Source organism: Ammospiza caudacuta, chromosome Z (assembly GCF_027887145.1).
Source record: "Ammospiza caudacuta isolate bAmmCau1 chromosome Z, bAmmCau1.pri, whole genome shotgun sequence".
Classification (NCBI taxonomy): domain Eukaryota; kingdom Metazoa; phylum Chordata; class Aves; order Passeriformes; family Passerellidae; genus Ammospiza; species Ammospiza caudacuta.
This window is the reverse complement of record NC_080632.1, coordinates 34,175,561-34,192,758: the sequence shown is the minus strand read 5'-3', so window position 1 is coordinate 34,192,758 and position 17,198 is coordinate 34,175,561. Positions and strand designations below refer to the sequence as shown.

The 17,198-nt window shown below is 39.2% G+C and overlaps 1 protein-coding gene across 5 annotated transcripts in view; it reads right to left on the bottom strand.

Moving 5' to 3' along the window:
- The window catches only part of PRUNE2 (prune homolog 2 with BCH domain), a 102,573-nt gene that overhangs the window by 31,174 nt on the left and 54,201 nt on the right, over positions 1-17,198 (bottom strand). Inside the window, exons 7-8 of one of the 5 annotated variants that reach the window (XM_058823614.1) lie at positions 15,836-16,398; positions 15,597-15,727 (exon numbers count right to left, since the gene is read on the bottom strand). In XM_058823614.1, coding sequence (XP_058679597.1) covers positions 15,597-15,727; positions 15,836-16,398 — 694 coding nt within the window. Of the gene's footprint in view, positions 1-6,734; positions 6,910-7,447; positions 7,575-15,596; positions 16,399-17,198 lie in introns of those variants that run through there. The other 4 variants (XM_058823612.1, XM_058823615.1, XM_058823616.1 and 1 more) reach the window with 4 other exon arrangements.

Sequence of the window (17,198 nt, the reverse complement as noted above, 5' to 3'; positions counted from 1 at the left end):
GAAAAGCCTTAGAAGAACCTAAAGCAATCATTCAAACACTCCACCAACTGCAATTTACATCAAGAATACGTTTACACAAAATGTTTTCTTATTGCTCCATTCCTCTTCAGTTCACAATTATGGAAATACATATAAATTTAGAGCCAAAATATGTTACCAAATACAGGATTTTATGAGGGGTGTTTTGCTATCACCCATCTCTGTAGCTACCTTTCATGGTTTAAGCTGAGCTGGCAGCTAAGCATCTCAAAGACACTCACTTTTTGCCATCCCAGTGGGATGGAGTGGAAAACACAAAGTTAGACTTGGGGGTTCAGTGAGGAACAACACAATTGCTCAACACTCACTGAGCCATGCCAAACTCCATCCCCGAGCCAGGATCGGTCCTGGTTCCCCCTTTGCTGGGAACTCCTCAGACTGTACACAAGGCACGATGTTCTGCGATAGCTCGGGTCAGCTGTTCCAGCTATGCTTCCTCGTGGCTTCCTGTGCACCTGCTTGCTTGCAGGGCATGAGACACCAAAACTGTCCTTGACTTAGGGTAAGCATTACTTAGCAGCCTCTAAAACATCAGTGTGTTATCAACATTATTCTCATACTGAATCCAAAACACAGCACCGTACCAGCTGAGAAAAAATTAACTCTATGCACCAGTCAAAACTAGGACACTACTCCAACATTCATCTCACCTGATATAACAGAACAGCAAAACCCATTCTGTTAGCACAACTAAACACTTCACATATTATTTAATTTTTAAAAAAGAAACTGTTTTGCTGTTTCACATTTATATCCAAACAGCATATATTTTGCCTTCTTTCATAGACTCCACACTCGTGGCTTGTAATTTCTGCACCATTTCTGTTCAGAAAAGATATTACAGGTTTATAGACCATCACTAGAACAGCATTTTTAAAAAGAACAGCAAATGTCTATTTCCTGCTTTTACTACTTGGAGTGCTCAGAGAAGAAAGTCAGTCTGTCCATCATCTTCCTGTTATAGTTGTAACTCCATAAACTGTTATAACTGAGATGTGTTATGTCCGAGACCCTTAATACTGCTGGACTAACAACAAATCCGAATATAATCCACATGTGTTTGAGTTTTGATGCTTGTCATCCCTGGCTACACAGGCAGCAATGTTCTGCAAAGTCAGAGAAATGTTGGACATACTTCAGTAGCAATTGTGTCTACAGCCAATAGGAGATGCTTTAAGAAATACAGTGTTAATATTTGAATTTCAGAAATAACAACTGACAAAATACTGGGCTTTAGTGTGAAGAAACTTTGATGAAAATACACAAGAAGAAATAGAGAAAGAAAGCAAGAACATCAGTCCCCAAAAATCCAAATGGATTGTGCACTACGAGATAAAGAAACCCATGAGCATATGTACCCACTAAACCCAAAATTACTTCCTCTAACTAGTCCCCTGCTACAAAACTTTCAGACAATAAATAAGAATTTATGCAGACACCTATTCAGAGATAAAAGAGACTGCAGTGTGATTTTTTTAGGTTCAGCAGAATTAATGATCCCTAAACTGCAGAAGTGTATGCAACAAATCAAAGTGACATACACTGTGCAAGATTTAGTCAGTATCAATCAGAGATTATGTTTCAGCTCTACCCATATACCAAGAAAATGAGTGTATTGGAAGGAATCCACTCCAGGATATCTAAGACTATAAAAAAGTAATTACTTTTACTCACAGCTGCGTAAAATAATTACACTGTATACAGGTGACTTGTAAAAATGGATTAATTTTATAACCTCCCAAGACCTGAATTTAGCAACCATATGTTAGAAATTAGCAGCGTTTCTATTGCTATTTATTTTGTAGCTCATAATCACAAATTAGTTTAGGAAAAATCTATAGATTGAGCGCTATAATTTATGCATAGCACGAGACTTTTATTCCCACATCTGTATGAAAAGGAAAAGAAAATAAAAAAGCTGTGGTGGTTTGTTTGAGCCAAAAGGTTTATTAATCAAACATCTGTGCAAATGCTAACTCATCATTGTCATACTGCTTGCTGCCTAGTAGATTACATGCTCATAATCATATTTTACAGAAACGTATGTCATTTATGAAAGCCACAGAATAAGCCATAGCTAAGTATTAGCAAAAATCCTAAGTTCCTTGATTTTTATACTTCAGTTTTCAAGTGCTAATATTTTGCTCCATTTTCAGCATGGGAGTTGAATGAAAAGGCTAGGCATAACAGTAAGAGGCAATATTATTTCTATAGAAAAATCCTTATACAGCCACAAGATTTGAAAACATGTTAAAATTCTCACTTAGAGCCACTGAGTACATTTTTAACCATTCTTTATTAAAACATTTCCTAGTTGCCAATCAAATTCATTGTTTAGTGTCTGTTTATATACCCATCTTTTCCCTTGTTCCTCTTTTTTAACTTATACTATAAGCCTCATTTTATTCCAGGGAGCCTGTCATAGTGGTAGGCTCTCCTGGCTCCTCATATCAGATTAAGACTGCTAAAAAAAAAAGTTGGAATTCTTAAGCATATGCTGCTGCTTTCACTGCTGCTAGGTGGGCACACACTGCCTGTCCTGACCCTTTGCCAGCTCCCTCCCTGTGTCCCAGCACAGGAGAAACAGGAAAAGCCATGGAGGGATGCAGAAAGCCATGAAGGGACAAATCCAAGTAACAGGGATAATGGATTTCACTAGGCTATTTCATCAACCTTATGTACATGCCCATGGATCAGGCAGGCCTATGGAACAGATCCAGGGCTCCAGCCTTCTTCAATTATATGTGACTTCCAGACACATGAAATAAAAATGCATCTTAATACAAAATGAGGGAAATTGGAAGTTCCAAACCTAAATGTCTTGCCGACATGGGGACTTAGAAATGCAAGCCAGACTGATGCTGCCAGCAGCAGATCCCAGTCTCCAAAACCACATAACAATTTCATGGCATAAACAAGGACAGAAGGCAATTCTGTAGGTCGTGCTTTTGGAATGCATGCAAATAACAGCACTGTCTCCAACTAGGCCTCCTACAGAGAAATGCAGAACCTGCTGGGTTACTAATACTACCATTTTAATAATATTCTCTTAAGGCAATATTCTGTGTGCAAAAGCAGAGAGTAATAAATTCTAAGGCAGAAGTAACATATCACTTAACACCTATTTCTTTGCTTAGCATTGCACTTGTATACCACCATGTAGTTTTGCCCTAAGAGCAGGGGTTGTTCTCTGTTAGGTGCCTAGATCAGTGCTCCTTAATCTTTACTGTAACAATGGAAAATCAGCAGAATTAACAACACAAAGTTGGGGAGTTTATGTGGAGTTTATGGGTGCTCCTCCATCAATATTGAAAGATCACAAGGTCCAGCAATATGCTGTGTACGTTCAAAGCAGTATTAGCATTTAGAAAGCATGTTTCTGATCTCTTAAGAGATGTTGTTAGTATTCCACAGATAATATTTCACATATCTAGATGATTTGTTAATCAACAACCACTCTTGAACAAACATTACAAATGCAACATGGTAATGCCAGCAGAGAAAGCAGAAATTAAATCAATCTGATTCAAAAGATCCATAAGTACAACCTGAAAATACATTTTCTTTTTAAATGGTATTTTTAAAATTTATTAAGATGCTAGGGACGTGATTCCTACCTTCCACTCTCATTGAGCAATTAATTATTCCCTGAGAAAACTCAGGTTTAGTTCCTAACTTTTAAACCAGTTTCTCTTCCTGAATGTGTGGCTCACAGTGACCATTTTCCTGCCATACTGTCCTGTCAGGACCTATCAGCAGAATACCTGCAGCTCCAAATGATTTAACTGGCATATCAGAAGCACTTGAAAAAGCAGGGTGCACCTTCTACCCAGTGCAGCCATCTGCACTTTCAGGAAGTATGCTAATGATTTGAGAGCAGTTAACAGGGGAGAGGTTGCAGGATCAGAAGCCAAAAAATCTTCAGAAAGTTTTATATTTTATACCCCACTGGATTTGTCTATTCTCGACTGCACTTGTGGAAAATCCCCTCCAACTATAACAATCTACACTGTATCACGCACATTTGTTTGCAAATGAAAACATGCTAAAATGCCTCTCACTGCTCTTAACCATTATTCAAAACCATTAGTTCTGAAACTGAGCTAGTACCTGAACTTCAGTGGCTATTTCTCTTTACCACTCGGTTTTTCTGTAATATTGGCAATTTCTTGCATTGCTTAATGGACTTGGTTCTCTGCACGTCCGGATGATGACATGTACAGGGCTGATGACACTAATTACCATCCTAAACTAGGCTAGAACAAAATGCTTTGACAAAGCATCTTACAACAGCTGAAGTATCTCTTGACCACAAATGCGATGATGACTTTTAGAGCTGCTAATTACAAGAACTCACTTAACATCAAGATGCATAGATTTTTTTTTTTCATCCATCCATTAAAACATTAGCATTTTTCTAATAATCTTCTGATTTCAAGATCAGCTTTGGATAATATGTTGATAGACAGGAAAAGATACCTGGAAAGTTTTTTTTTATATATTGTATGACTTCTATCTTTTTTTTCCCCTCATACTGCTTTTCTCTGGTCCTATTTATCATCTCATTTCCTATCCTGAAAATATTTCTATTTCCTCAATACCTTAAATATTGTGAAATTCTTTGTCTTCTTTTCTCACATCTGTGTCACTGTACTGCCAAATGTCTATCATCTTGTCCACATAACTGATTTAGAGTGTTCAATGTTATTGTAATTTAGATTCCTAGGTGACCTACTTAGGAATAACCAACAGCTACATTTTCCCAGTCTTGGCTATGGGTGACCTAAAGAAAAGGCTCTGAAAAGGTGTTAATGTCAAACTTACTGCCCCTCAAAGCTGCAGTTGTTGGACATGCAATTAATAGCAGGGGAATTTAATTGACAATGCAGAATACGGAGTGGGAATTTTAGCCAGAAAATTTAAATGGAAATTTCCTATAGAGTGTAAACTGGTAAGTGAAATGAATTCCTATCCATACTGCGAAACTATCAGCTTGGGAAAAATGAATAAGTCCCAAACATGAGCCAGGGAAGGCTCCTAATCAGGGCACACAAGCTCTACAGAAGCAGCTAAACTGGAAAATATGCAAGCTTGCTCTGGGCAAGAGGTTTTAGGAGCAGGAAAGATTGTTAGACCCTGCAGCTGGCAGGCCTAAAAGGCGTACGCAAAGAGAGATGGGAGATGCAGAAAGCCACCAGTTATCTTCAGAAGCAGAACTCTGTCACTGAGTTGGAAGTGCCACAAGAAGCAGCAGGAGGATAAAAAACAGCCCAAGTGTGGGAAAGAGGAGTAATGTCAGTCATAGCAAAAATGCTGTGAAAGAGTCAGAGTGACAGGAAATGCCAGACTAAGTAAGTAATATTCAGAAGGAGAGAAAATGGGGCTCCTTCATCCTCAACATGGCACTTACATATTGCAGCTAGGGAAATACATAGACAAGGTTAGCTACATGCTCTACCTTCAACAAGCCTGCAACGTCGTATTCTGCTGGGCTACAGGCCAGCAGACAGCTCTTTAGAGTCTGCTGCCAGTGTGTAGGACAGGTTTCACCTGATAGCCTAAAATAAAAAAGTCCCATCTGCTGCTGTCATAGGTTTTTCACAGGTGCAAGGCTGTAGATAAGAGCACAAACTACAAGATATACAAGAACTAATAAAGAGTTAATTCTTAAAATCCTGTAACAGCGAAACCACTTTCTTCAATGCCCAAAGGAAAAACAAAGTAGATACACTATGAAATCTGTCAAGCAACTGGAATGTCACTCCCACCTTCCCCTACTTCAGTATTATTTGTTGTTGCAGTAGCGCTGTCATTTTCTAGGTATTTTTACAGGACGTGATAGGAAGTGTCTCCAATACTGAAGACACTACAGTGATTAAAAAAAAAAAGCCTTACCAATTCTCACAGGTGCATTCAAAATCATATTCTCACCTACTCGTTTTCTCTTATTAAGTTTGCAAGCTGCAACTTTTGCCCAAACAAAGACTGGAGCTTTAAGACAGCGGTTTTTTTTTCATCTGCCTTTTCCTACAGATATATATACAGATTTACAAGCTGTAAATAAAACTGTTCTCCGATTATTGCTGAATTCTATACAGAGATGCCACAAAACTGCAACAGACTGCTTGCAGCAGGACCTAAGTTTTTAAGTAGTGAATGTATGCAAAAACTAGATTTGTCTCTAACTACATGAATTTTCTACTATCCAGATTTATGCAAACCCAAATAAAAAAACCAGAACTAATCAAAGCCAGGAAAGAAAAGGCTACTTTAGATCTTTATACATCCCTACCCCACATGAGATATCAGTGAGGAGTATTGCTGAGAGTGAAAGAATGAACATGGCAGCCCTGGCAGAAAGAAATGTTTCACATGGTAAGGATTGGTGTGCATTGTTCCCTGCTCTGACCTCCACAGTTATTTTAATGCCTCCTGATAGTGCTGCTAGTGCTGTGCGCATCCTCCCTTTCTCAAAACAGCTTTGCTTTCCAAGTAAATATACATAAATCCAGAAATTACATCTCTGCCGGCCCATCCTTCCCTTCCCCAGCCCCCTTCAAAGAATTCTGCTGAAGAAGGAAACAAGCCTGCACACATTTCCTTTCAATGTTGCTTTAAGTAGTCAATACTTTTACATTCTATATATTTCAATGCCTCCTGTATATCACTATCATTCCTATCATTCATGTGCTTACCATACTTGGAACTGAAGAATATTTTCATTCCTTCGTCACAGACAGAAAAGCAAGTAACTGAATGAGCTGAATCAAGCTCCTATAATTAAATTTGCAAAAAAATACTGCCTGCACAAACCAACTTTTGCAGTAATTGAATTTCTTACCACTGAGATTACTGCTGCATCCTTCATCAGTTAACCTTCAAAAATTACATATACTGTTCACTGCAACATTTTAAGAGGACATTGCAAAAAATTCAAAAATCATACGCTTCAGTTGATAGGGAAGAAAACCCCGAAACTGTAATGCCAAGTAGCCTACAATGAGAGCTCTGACAAACAGTGGAGCTACCAGTAATTAAGCACTTCTAAAAGCAAGATATATGCGGCAATGCCCTTTCATCCTTTTTTCCCCATTGTATCCGCAGAGCTAGGCAAAAAAAGCTGAAAATAATCCAGCACATTAGGTGATTGTGCAGTGAAGTTTTGTTTTCTAATTATAAAAGTCTGTGCTCAGACAAAAGAAATCCTTCTGAACTGATGTAAGCTCCTCTCATAAAGAGCTGCAACAGAATTAAAATACAGCTGCCCTGTTTTCAGTAATGAGGTCCAGAGCGCTTTGCATCATGCTGACTAGCATTTACCCCTTTTCTGTCTGAAGTAACTGCAATAAAGAGCTGTTAATCAGAAAATCTTCTGCACATCTGCCGCTCGGAGCCAAGAGATGCTTACCTTCTGAAGACTCGAAAAGGCCTCTCTGCTGCAAAAACAGTAAAGATGCTTCACTGCTGCACTTCAGCATCCCTCGTTCCCTAGCAGTTTACTAGGAATACAGATCCTCCACCATTTTCTTGTCACGTGGGTAGTGGTACTGCTAAATAAGGGTGATCACCTGCCTTCACACAGCAGCTACTGGGCTTTGCTTACAGGCGCACTTCAATGAAAGCAGAGCTGTGCTTCCGCCGTGAAAATTACAATTCTTTTTCACATTCCCTGTGGCGCTTCGTCGGAACATCATCAAACTTTGATGCAGTGAGTGAGCCGGCGGCAGCAAAAAAGCTCCCTGCTGCTTCATTTCACTGCCTGAGGAAAGCTTATGCTGCGACTGCATGACAAAAGTTCCTTTGGATCCAACTTATCTCAGCCCTCATTTCTGTTTGCATTGATGGCTATAGAGTACGTGCACATTCAGACATGGTTTGCATAATTTTTTCAGTTTGCAATTTAGCAATGGGAATGCAGGAGCAAATTTAAACAAAAAAAACCAAAACACCAACAACCACCAGTTCAGAAGGCACGGCAGATTCTGAAAACACAAACTACGTGCAGCAGGAAACAATGCCCACAGCCTGTGGTCCTGATTGTACTTCTTACAGAAAGAAAGGATACTTCTTCCCAGGCAGTGCAGTCTCACAGTCTCATTTTATAAAAATCTACTGTGAGCAGGGTCCCTAAAAAATCCAGGTTCCTCTCCAAATGCAAAACAAGTCCCCACAGCAAGGCAATAGACCCTAAGACAGCCTAACCTTCATCTGGTTTCCCTCTTCATATTGCACAGATCCTCCTGGAAAACAATGACAACTGGAGAAGATTTCACATCAGACTGCTTAGCCAGAAACAGTCAAAAACAAAGAAAAGCCTAACCTAATTTTCTCTTTTCAGTACAGCTCCGTGCACAGCTACAGCATAGTGTATATTACAATTCAGTGGCTCCCACCTTGTACTTCATGGTATTAGTAATCCTACAGAGAAAGGGGTCATTATCTGCCACACATGTCCTGGTAAGTCATTCCTAGATGGTATTTTAAAGGAAAACAGATAAACACAAAGCATTTCAAGAAATTTAAAAATCATCACCAATAAGAAAATACACTTCCAAAGAGGACAGTGCTGCAGACATGTCATCTTTGATGTTTCTGTCACCTAGGTGTACGTAAAATTTCCAGTGATGGTGATGTTTCTTGCACTTTTTCAACTGGCCAAGATTTATTTCACTTAAAATCAAAAGTCCATAACCATTAATCATGGACCCTAAAGTCCATAACTCCCGGACTTCCTGTATCTAGGAAATAAAGTTATGAAGTATTTATGTACAATAGAAGTCATTGGTAGCAAGATTACAGTGAAGCTGTGAAATCAGTAATGTGGCAGAAAACAAGGTCTTAATTCTCCACGTGCAGAGTGCCACAGAATATTTTTTAGATTTTAGGATGCTATTGAAGAAGCTTCCCTGTCTGACCACGCAGGAGCCATTCTGGCAGTCACACTCACAGCACCTGAGCTGGGACCCCACACTCACACGGTCAGACCAGGTTTCCTCACTGGTGCAACCCCACGCTTTCCATAGCACAGTCTCAACCCTTAAAATAACCTAATCATGGTGCAACAACAAAAGAACAGCTTGAGCTGGGTGCCTATGAGGAAGGACCCGAACACAGGAATCTCTGGGCTTTTATGCCCTCACAGTCTGTGCGTGCAAAATTCTGGGGTCACCCAGCAGCATCATCAGCCCCTGCTGTGTCTTTCAGTGTCCAGTCCCTTGCTGGCACAACATTTCCCCATGGTGCCCTTCGCTGTGCAAAGGCCAGAACCAGCTCATGGACAACTCATCCCTAGCAGATGCTCTGCTGGGACCACTTACCTAACCGAGGCTCACTGCCAAAGTCAGGTCTGTGTGAACAGGGTTAAGGTTTCAAAGCTTGTTAACACTTCAGGCTAAAGTCTCTTGTCATTGATCACACTGATTGAAATCTATAATTAATTAGGTCAGAAAACAGTGGTGCTTTTAATAGTGAGAGATTTTTTCATCAAACCGCTAAACCATACTAACAAAGTCCAAGTCTTCTTGCTTTAAGAAAGTGGCTCTATCAGGCCAATCTCACAATTTAATTAAAATTCCAGTACAATTAGTAAATAATAATAAGTTGTGTTTTTTTTCTCTTTTGAAGTTGTTTTTCAGCCAGTGAAGTGCTGTTCTTTTCCTCTTAGCAGGTTTTTATAAAGGTCTTGATATCTGCCATGTAAATATTAAACCTGTTTTTTACAAAAATGAGATCATCAGTACCTTCCTACATGCAACCCTCTCAGTTGTTGCTCCTTTACTTACATGTTTGATTTTAAGCATGGTCTTTGTGTTAAGTCAAATGTCGCACTTTGTGCTGCCAAGTGGGAGACCTAAGTTCAATTCCCATTTCAAGTCCATAATTTTGTAGGTCAGCAGGAGCTGGAAACATAACTGAACCAACACTCCTGGTCCCCAGAGTGCCTGGAACTCCTTTCCAGTGGATCTGGCCAATTAATAAACAATCCTGATAGAAGTGAAAGATGGCAGCCCCGCAGGTTTCCAAGAAAAAAAGGAAATAGGTATTCAAAGGGAAGTAAATGTTACCTTATTTTTTTCTGACAGCAACAAGATTTTCAAGTCTTTAAGCTATATACAGCATCCCTGGCTGTGCCCAAAGAAGAATAACTGGCATCCCTGGCATCTCTAATTCACTGCCTTATTCTAGCTTTGGGATGACAGAAGAGACATTTTGAGAAAATATTTGGTGAAATCTTTAGTCACTGGAATCAATGTGAATTTCTTCCTGGGTACCAGTCTGTCAGTATTTAATTTCAGTATTTGCATGATATTGACTCAAATAATTAACAGCTTTGAGATTTATTTGTATTTGGCTAAGTCACAAAGACAGCAGAGTCATCCCAGAATTCTTATTAATCTTGTAACACATATTTTTCTTTAATTAAATTTGATTATCTTTATTCACTGGCAAGCACAGGGGAGTGTGATGAAAGCAGGCTTTTCTATTAATAAAACACTGGATTGCTTCCTCTACTGGGCAATTTTAATAGCCAGCAGTATGGTAGTGGTCAAAGAGGGATATTTCATAGAGAGGCAGTGGAAGAACTATCTTTTCCAAAACATCATTATACATGTGAGCAGAAAATAATTATTCCTGTTACTTTGAGAAAATGCTAAATGATAAATGAAGCTTTCTTTTGAAGTCTTATTCTAGCAGGTTAAATACATTGTGGTAGTTCTTCAAAGGAAATTTGTTTTCTGCTTAGTTTTCCCACCAGTTTTCTAAGCTCTTCATCAAACTTTCCAAATATCTCTGTTCTTATGTCTAGTGTTCTCACTGCTTCTTGTACCTCAAGTCAATACATCATTTAATAGTATTTTATTCAGCTCTTTCTAACTCCTTCTAATAAGGAAAAGGATAATACTGTCCTACAACAAACCTAAAAGCAAGAATGATCTGGTATACACAGCCACTAAAATACTCTGAGGAATATGCTGGGTAAAAACTAGCATAGCCATCTGCAGCGTTCTCCCTCTGCCTCCTGACCAATTTATCACCACCAACCTTCATATAGCTCTGTAAGACAAGACACCTTCTATCAAGCACAAAATTACCTCCCATCTTCCTAAATTTTACTGCTGGCACACCTCCAGCCAGCAGCAGCAAAGTATGTAATCCTGCCCACCTAACATGCTGTATAAAAAGGCATTTCCTTTCCAGAAAGACTGACCTTAGTAATGAGCTATCAAATCTTTTTTACTTTTTTTAGGAGTCCAAAGAAGCTCTAGGGTTTGTTACTTTCGGTGTTTGTGTATTTCTGAGACAAGCTGATGTCTTTTCTCCAGTGTTTTAATACCAGTAAATAGCCTTATTCTTCACTCCCTGCTGAAGCTTTTCCTTGCAGAAACAGAACAGGAGAGGATGGAAGAACTTCACCCCTAGCCATAGACTTCTTTAAAACACCTTTGAGAGTTGATATGTGTCACATTGAAGATGAAGGGCAGTGACTAGCAAACATAGATTTTAAGGCACTTCCTCATTCTAGTTTTTGTTAATGCTTTCTGTTGCAAAAACCTTAATTCCCTCTGTGTTGGAATACCAGGCTCTTTCTTGCTCCAAGGTCAGGGCAAATAAATCTGAGGAGACGTTGTTTTTGAAGTCTGAGTCTGAAGTTTATTATCCTTATCTATCATAAACTCAGGAGATGTGAGCTCTCTCTAACAAGTCAAGAAAGTGAGTTAAAGTGGTGTCTATTCAAGGCTACTTAAGTCCCAATTATCCAATAAACAGTTCATATTATTTATGCTTCTAACCCAATTATGATCACCCGAAACCCACAACGCAGACATCTTTCACCCAGTCAGAGAAAACCACCCGGATTCATGAAGAAGAAGGAAGAAGAAAGTGCAAAAAAGATAACTAACCCACACCCAAAATTCTCCATCTTGGCTCCCATATATCATCATATACTAAAATCCCACATCCAAGTTTTGTCACCCAGTGAGATCACATAATACTATCCAAACTACACACAAACAGTTTCTGTGCTGTCACTCAATTTTTGAAGCCTTTTCCAAGGTGTCAGGTCAAACAAGGTTTTTACTTGGCACCCTTAAATTCAGAAAGCTTGAAGTTTTCAGCCATCAGAGTTCCAACATCTCTTCTCTGTAACAGGCAATTTTATTAGAAGAAGTGGCAGACATCTGCTGGATGTAAGCAGAAAACAACGCAAACTGCATCCTTCACAGACCCTTATTCCACTACAAAAGGAACTTACTTCAGCACAGTACAAGTAGGAACCTTTTATTTTTTTCCCTAAACAGGGGCATATGGATATAAAAGGGATTATAAGACATTTACTAAGTGCCTTCATAAATTAATTCAGCTGTTCATTGGCTGGGTTTGAGTTCGAATACAAATGATAAATTTCTTTATTTTTCTAAGATGATAGAACCACAGAATGATTTGGGTTTGGAAGGAACCTCAAAGATCACTTGGTTCCAGCCCACTTGATTGGGGAAGGGATACTTGCCACTACATCAGGTTGCTCAGTGTCCCATCCAGCCTGGCTCTGCACACTTCCAAGGATGGAGCATTCACAGCTATTGTGGGCAACCTGTTCCAGTGCCTCACCACCCTCACACTAAAGAGTTTCTTTTCATCCTACTTTGATATAAATCTTTGGCAGACTCAGAGCCTGATGACTAGCAACATCAGGTGCCTTCCAGAAATTGTACTGCAACAATCAGAAAAGTCTTAGCTCCTTCTCTCATGTGGTAACACCAGTATTCCTTCACTAACCTCCACAGACTGGCAGCTCTGCTGCATCACATTATTTTAAACTTCACTGGCCATGAAGTTCATTTCAGACTAAAAAGTCAAAAGCTGCATACTGAGTTATGTTTTAAGAAGGAACTTCTGGTTTTAAAACTGTCAATTAAACACATTAAGAAAGCAGTTCTAATTACACACTTCTACCATGTCAGTTGCTAGTTTTTCATCGGTTTATGTAACAGCTCTCATTAAACGGGCATATCATCTAGAAATAATGATTCCCGCATGTGTATCATCATAGTATTTTTTTGTGTGTTTGCTTTGGTTTCAAAGGAATCAAGGGGCCTCTGCGATCATGCTGTGGGCATGCACAGGGATGGCTATGCCTGTTCTCCTAGGAAGCCTGAAGTCTTTACCTAACTGACCAGAGAAATAAGCTTACTACAAGTTTATTGAATATCAGCTACCAAGCAGAGAGGAAACTGAGGGGAAAAACACATTGCAAAAGCAATCTCTATTACATACAAAATCCTCACAGAAGAGGATTTATTACTTTTAATAAAATTAATGCTGGAAGAAACTTCCATTAAAGTTTACAACTTACCAAGAAAAAATCGAACAGGAAAACTTAAACCCAAAGCAAAGGTATATTTTACTGGTTCCATGTTCCCACAATCAATTGTCAATGTGGAAGCTCAATAAGTTAGTTACTTTGCTTTTCTGGGCATCAGTATTAGTAGTGTAAAGGACAGACTTAGCCACTGCTATTGACTTAAAAGGCATTTAGTGTTAAACAACTTCTAAGTAAGACAAGAGAAAAGACTAAACTAGAAGCTATAGTGATGACATATATTCTATACTAAGAATTATTTTATCTTTTTCTTGCAGGATGCACCACATTCCATCATGCATTTAAATTTTTATTGAAAACACAAGAACATTAACATGTTCCAGTTTTGGATTTTAATGTGGGAATTACCCCAAGCAAATACACTAAGTTCTAAGAATAATGAATGTACTGCATGCAAAATTCCAGTGTGAACTATTGTTGAGTAGTACTTCAGGATTTGCCAAAGCTCCTAAAAAACAGCAGAGTTCTCAAAATGGATATAGCAATTTATAGCAATAAGATGTTTACCCACCCATATAAATTTATAGCATATAAATGTTTTTTCTAGTACCAGTCTAAGTTCAAAAATCAGATTTTCTTCCTGAGGTGTCTAAGAGTTATCTGCATCAAAGTTATCTCAAGTTGAAAATGTGCTGGTTTACTTAAAAATCATTCTAAATTAGGTATCTAGAGTTTTCTTTCCCTCTCTACATCATGGGAATTAAGTATGACAAGTCAAATCCCTAGGATGCTGCCTGCATGTAATTAATCAGTATGACTTAGACTGGGCCAGCATCTGCCTGGTTTTAATTTAAAATGCTTTATAGGAGACAGAGGAAATAACAGACGATTTCTTCATGTCACATTTGCAAGCCTGCAACTAGCCAGCACCTCTAAACAGCTCTTCCTGTTTTCTGTCCTAGTCATTACTGGCTGTGAGCAGAACTGGTAGGCATTTCACGATTTTAAGATTTTTTACTAGAAATGTATGGTTTGTCAAGAAAGCATATTTCCTAATTGAAATTAGTTGTTTTTAATTAACTCCCAGTGAAACCCTGCAGGGGTAACACCAGAAAATGGCTTCCACGGCTAACAAACAAAGCACCTCCAGGTCAAAGGACATCTCCTTTTCCTAGATTTGCAGATCCTCAGCCATGCTTCCACACAAGAACATGGACACAAAACAGCTACTTGGAAATTTTGCTTGTTTGGCTTCTCTCAGATTTCTCTTTTATAGGAAATTTCAAAATTGACACTTTTCCTTCTGGCATGGAATTTAGAAGCTGAGAGGAGTGGGTGTGACAGAAATGTTGTGCCAACCCACCATACTTTGGCTAGTTTCAATGTCAAGCACTTGATATTTGGTTTACTTTAGGCTCTACAGGTCTGATGAGTACTCATCTTCTGTTAACACTTCTGAAAATTCCTCTGTCCCTTGATGGTAGCCTGCTGTTTGCAAAGGAAGAGAGGTCAACAACAGAAGCACCCTCTCCAATACACTGCAGTAAATGGCGTCAGGAGGGCCACCCCTCACCCCATCTGATGGCACAGCAGAGTCACTTGGCAGGAGGAATACTGCCAGCACAGAGACTGCATGTCCACCCAAAAGCAGGTCCACACATACTCACTCAATCTGCTTCAATCACCGTTCACTTCCAACAGTCATAAATGCTCCTCTGCTCTGACTAGAGCTTGAAAATAATCACAAAAATCACAACTTTCTTTCATGCTTTTCCTTCCTCTACAAGCAGCATGTTTTTCTGACTCTGGGCCTTGACTTCCTCCTTTCTTCCTTCTCAACAGTTTCGCATTGGGCAGAGATAGTAGTTCACTTCAATCCCTCCACAATCTCATCAGTACCTGGCTTGGGCCTGTATACCCTGGCCATATACTGTTTCATATTTAAAAGTAGGTAACACAATCAGTGGGACTTCACAGAAGGAAGACAGATTTATTCCTGCAAGAAAGTAACCTTTAAGTCAATTGCAAAACAACCCTAATTTGGCTCATATCAAGCGACAAAGAACCAACAATCTGTTTACAGAAAAGAAGTAATACACTGATAGTTAAATAACACTTTGCGTATTTCAGACTTGAAAGTCTTGCCATCTATACATAATGGCACACACCTCAATGGCATAAGTAACAAATGAACAGATGACTTTTGAAAGAAAATAGGTTGCTTTTTACTTACCCTGATTTTTGACTCAATTTTCTGTCACTGCTGAGAAGAACCATTTCCTCCTTCATTTCTTGCGCTGTTGCTACATTATTCCCAAGCCTCTGTTGAGAATTTGCTTCCCATGTGCTATCACCACAAACTACCTGCAACTCTGATGTTCCTGCAATGCCTGAACTCACATTCTCAGCAGCCAGACCATCTGAAGGAGAACAGCTTTCATGTTCAAAAGATTTCTGAAGGGGAGTTTCTACCTGAAATTCTGTCCAAGTGTCAAGAATCATTTCCTGTGCTACAACAGATGCCAGTGCTTCACCAGGATGTCCGGACCCTGATTCTGGCATCTCTGTCTTGGCAGAAATTTCTTCAGGTGATATGCCACTTATTTCATTTTGTCCCAATATAATCCAACCGTCATCTTGCCCACAGCTTTCCTGTGATTTCCTTTCACCATCCATCTTCTGATGCACAGCAGAAGGATTTTTCTCTTCTAAGTGAGCAGTGTCCCATTCAGTCCCACTAACAAGATGATCTTTGCTTTCATTTGAAATGGATATCGCCTGAAAAGCATCCAAGGAGCCTGGTGAAAAGTCTTCATGAGATTCTTGAAATGCAAAATTAATTCTGCTTCTTTCAATGGTATCATTTGTTGCAGGTGTTTTTTCTTCCTCAGTAACAAGGATGTAATCCATCTCCAGTGAAGGTGGGAGCACCTGCATCTTCACATCTTCTTTACTGTCTGTACTTTCCAGTTCAAGGCTCTTCTGGGAATTTCTCAGCTTTTCTTCTCTACAAAGTAGGGAGTCAGTGACAGCTTCTAAAAGAACAGGCAAAGAGAAACTCTTTTTAATTTCTGAATTACTGATTTAGTCACCATAGTATGCTTTAATCAGTACTGTGAGATAAAGCTCTTTTCATTTTGCTTTGCTCTGTTAATGTGTACTTGAATTTTATAACATCATTACCATCATTATTGTTAAAGGTTACACATTAACACGGCAATCATCGCCAAGGCACAAACAATTCAGTGTCCCATAGGCTAGGCCCTGTACAAACAACAGAAATTATATTACTACTTCAGTGTTCAAAAGCTTTAGATTGCCTGTGATGCCTAAAGTTTTAGCTTTCATATTTTCCAGATTCTGTAGTGCATTAGTATACAACTCTGAACTCCATATACAGTGTCTGCAAGTTCTCTTCACAGCTCAGTTAGACAAAACAATCCTTTTCCAGCCTGAAAACCAAGGACACTGTTACAGCCTCAGGCCCAAAAAATGTCAACAACAGCAAACTGAGGAGAGGAGTGGATAGGACTTCATAACCTGAAGCTGTAAGTGGACAATTAACCCCAATATTAAATGGACCAAAAATTTTTACATTGTGAAAACAAGTGACCAGTTGTACATTTTGGATCCATCTTGGGTGCAGCCACAGCTGGGCTCTTGTACTGCCCAAGATGCATCCTTTGAAGGCATTTTAATAAATACCTACTTTATTCCTTTAGCTCTGTCTAACCTCTGTTCCAGGTAGCCTCTCAAGGAAGGCATCATCTGAGAGAATGACACTAGAGCTCTTTCCGCAATAATGTTCTGCACATTCGGGAGACACACAAACTTC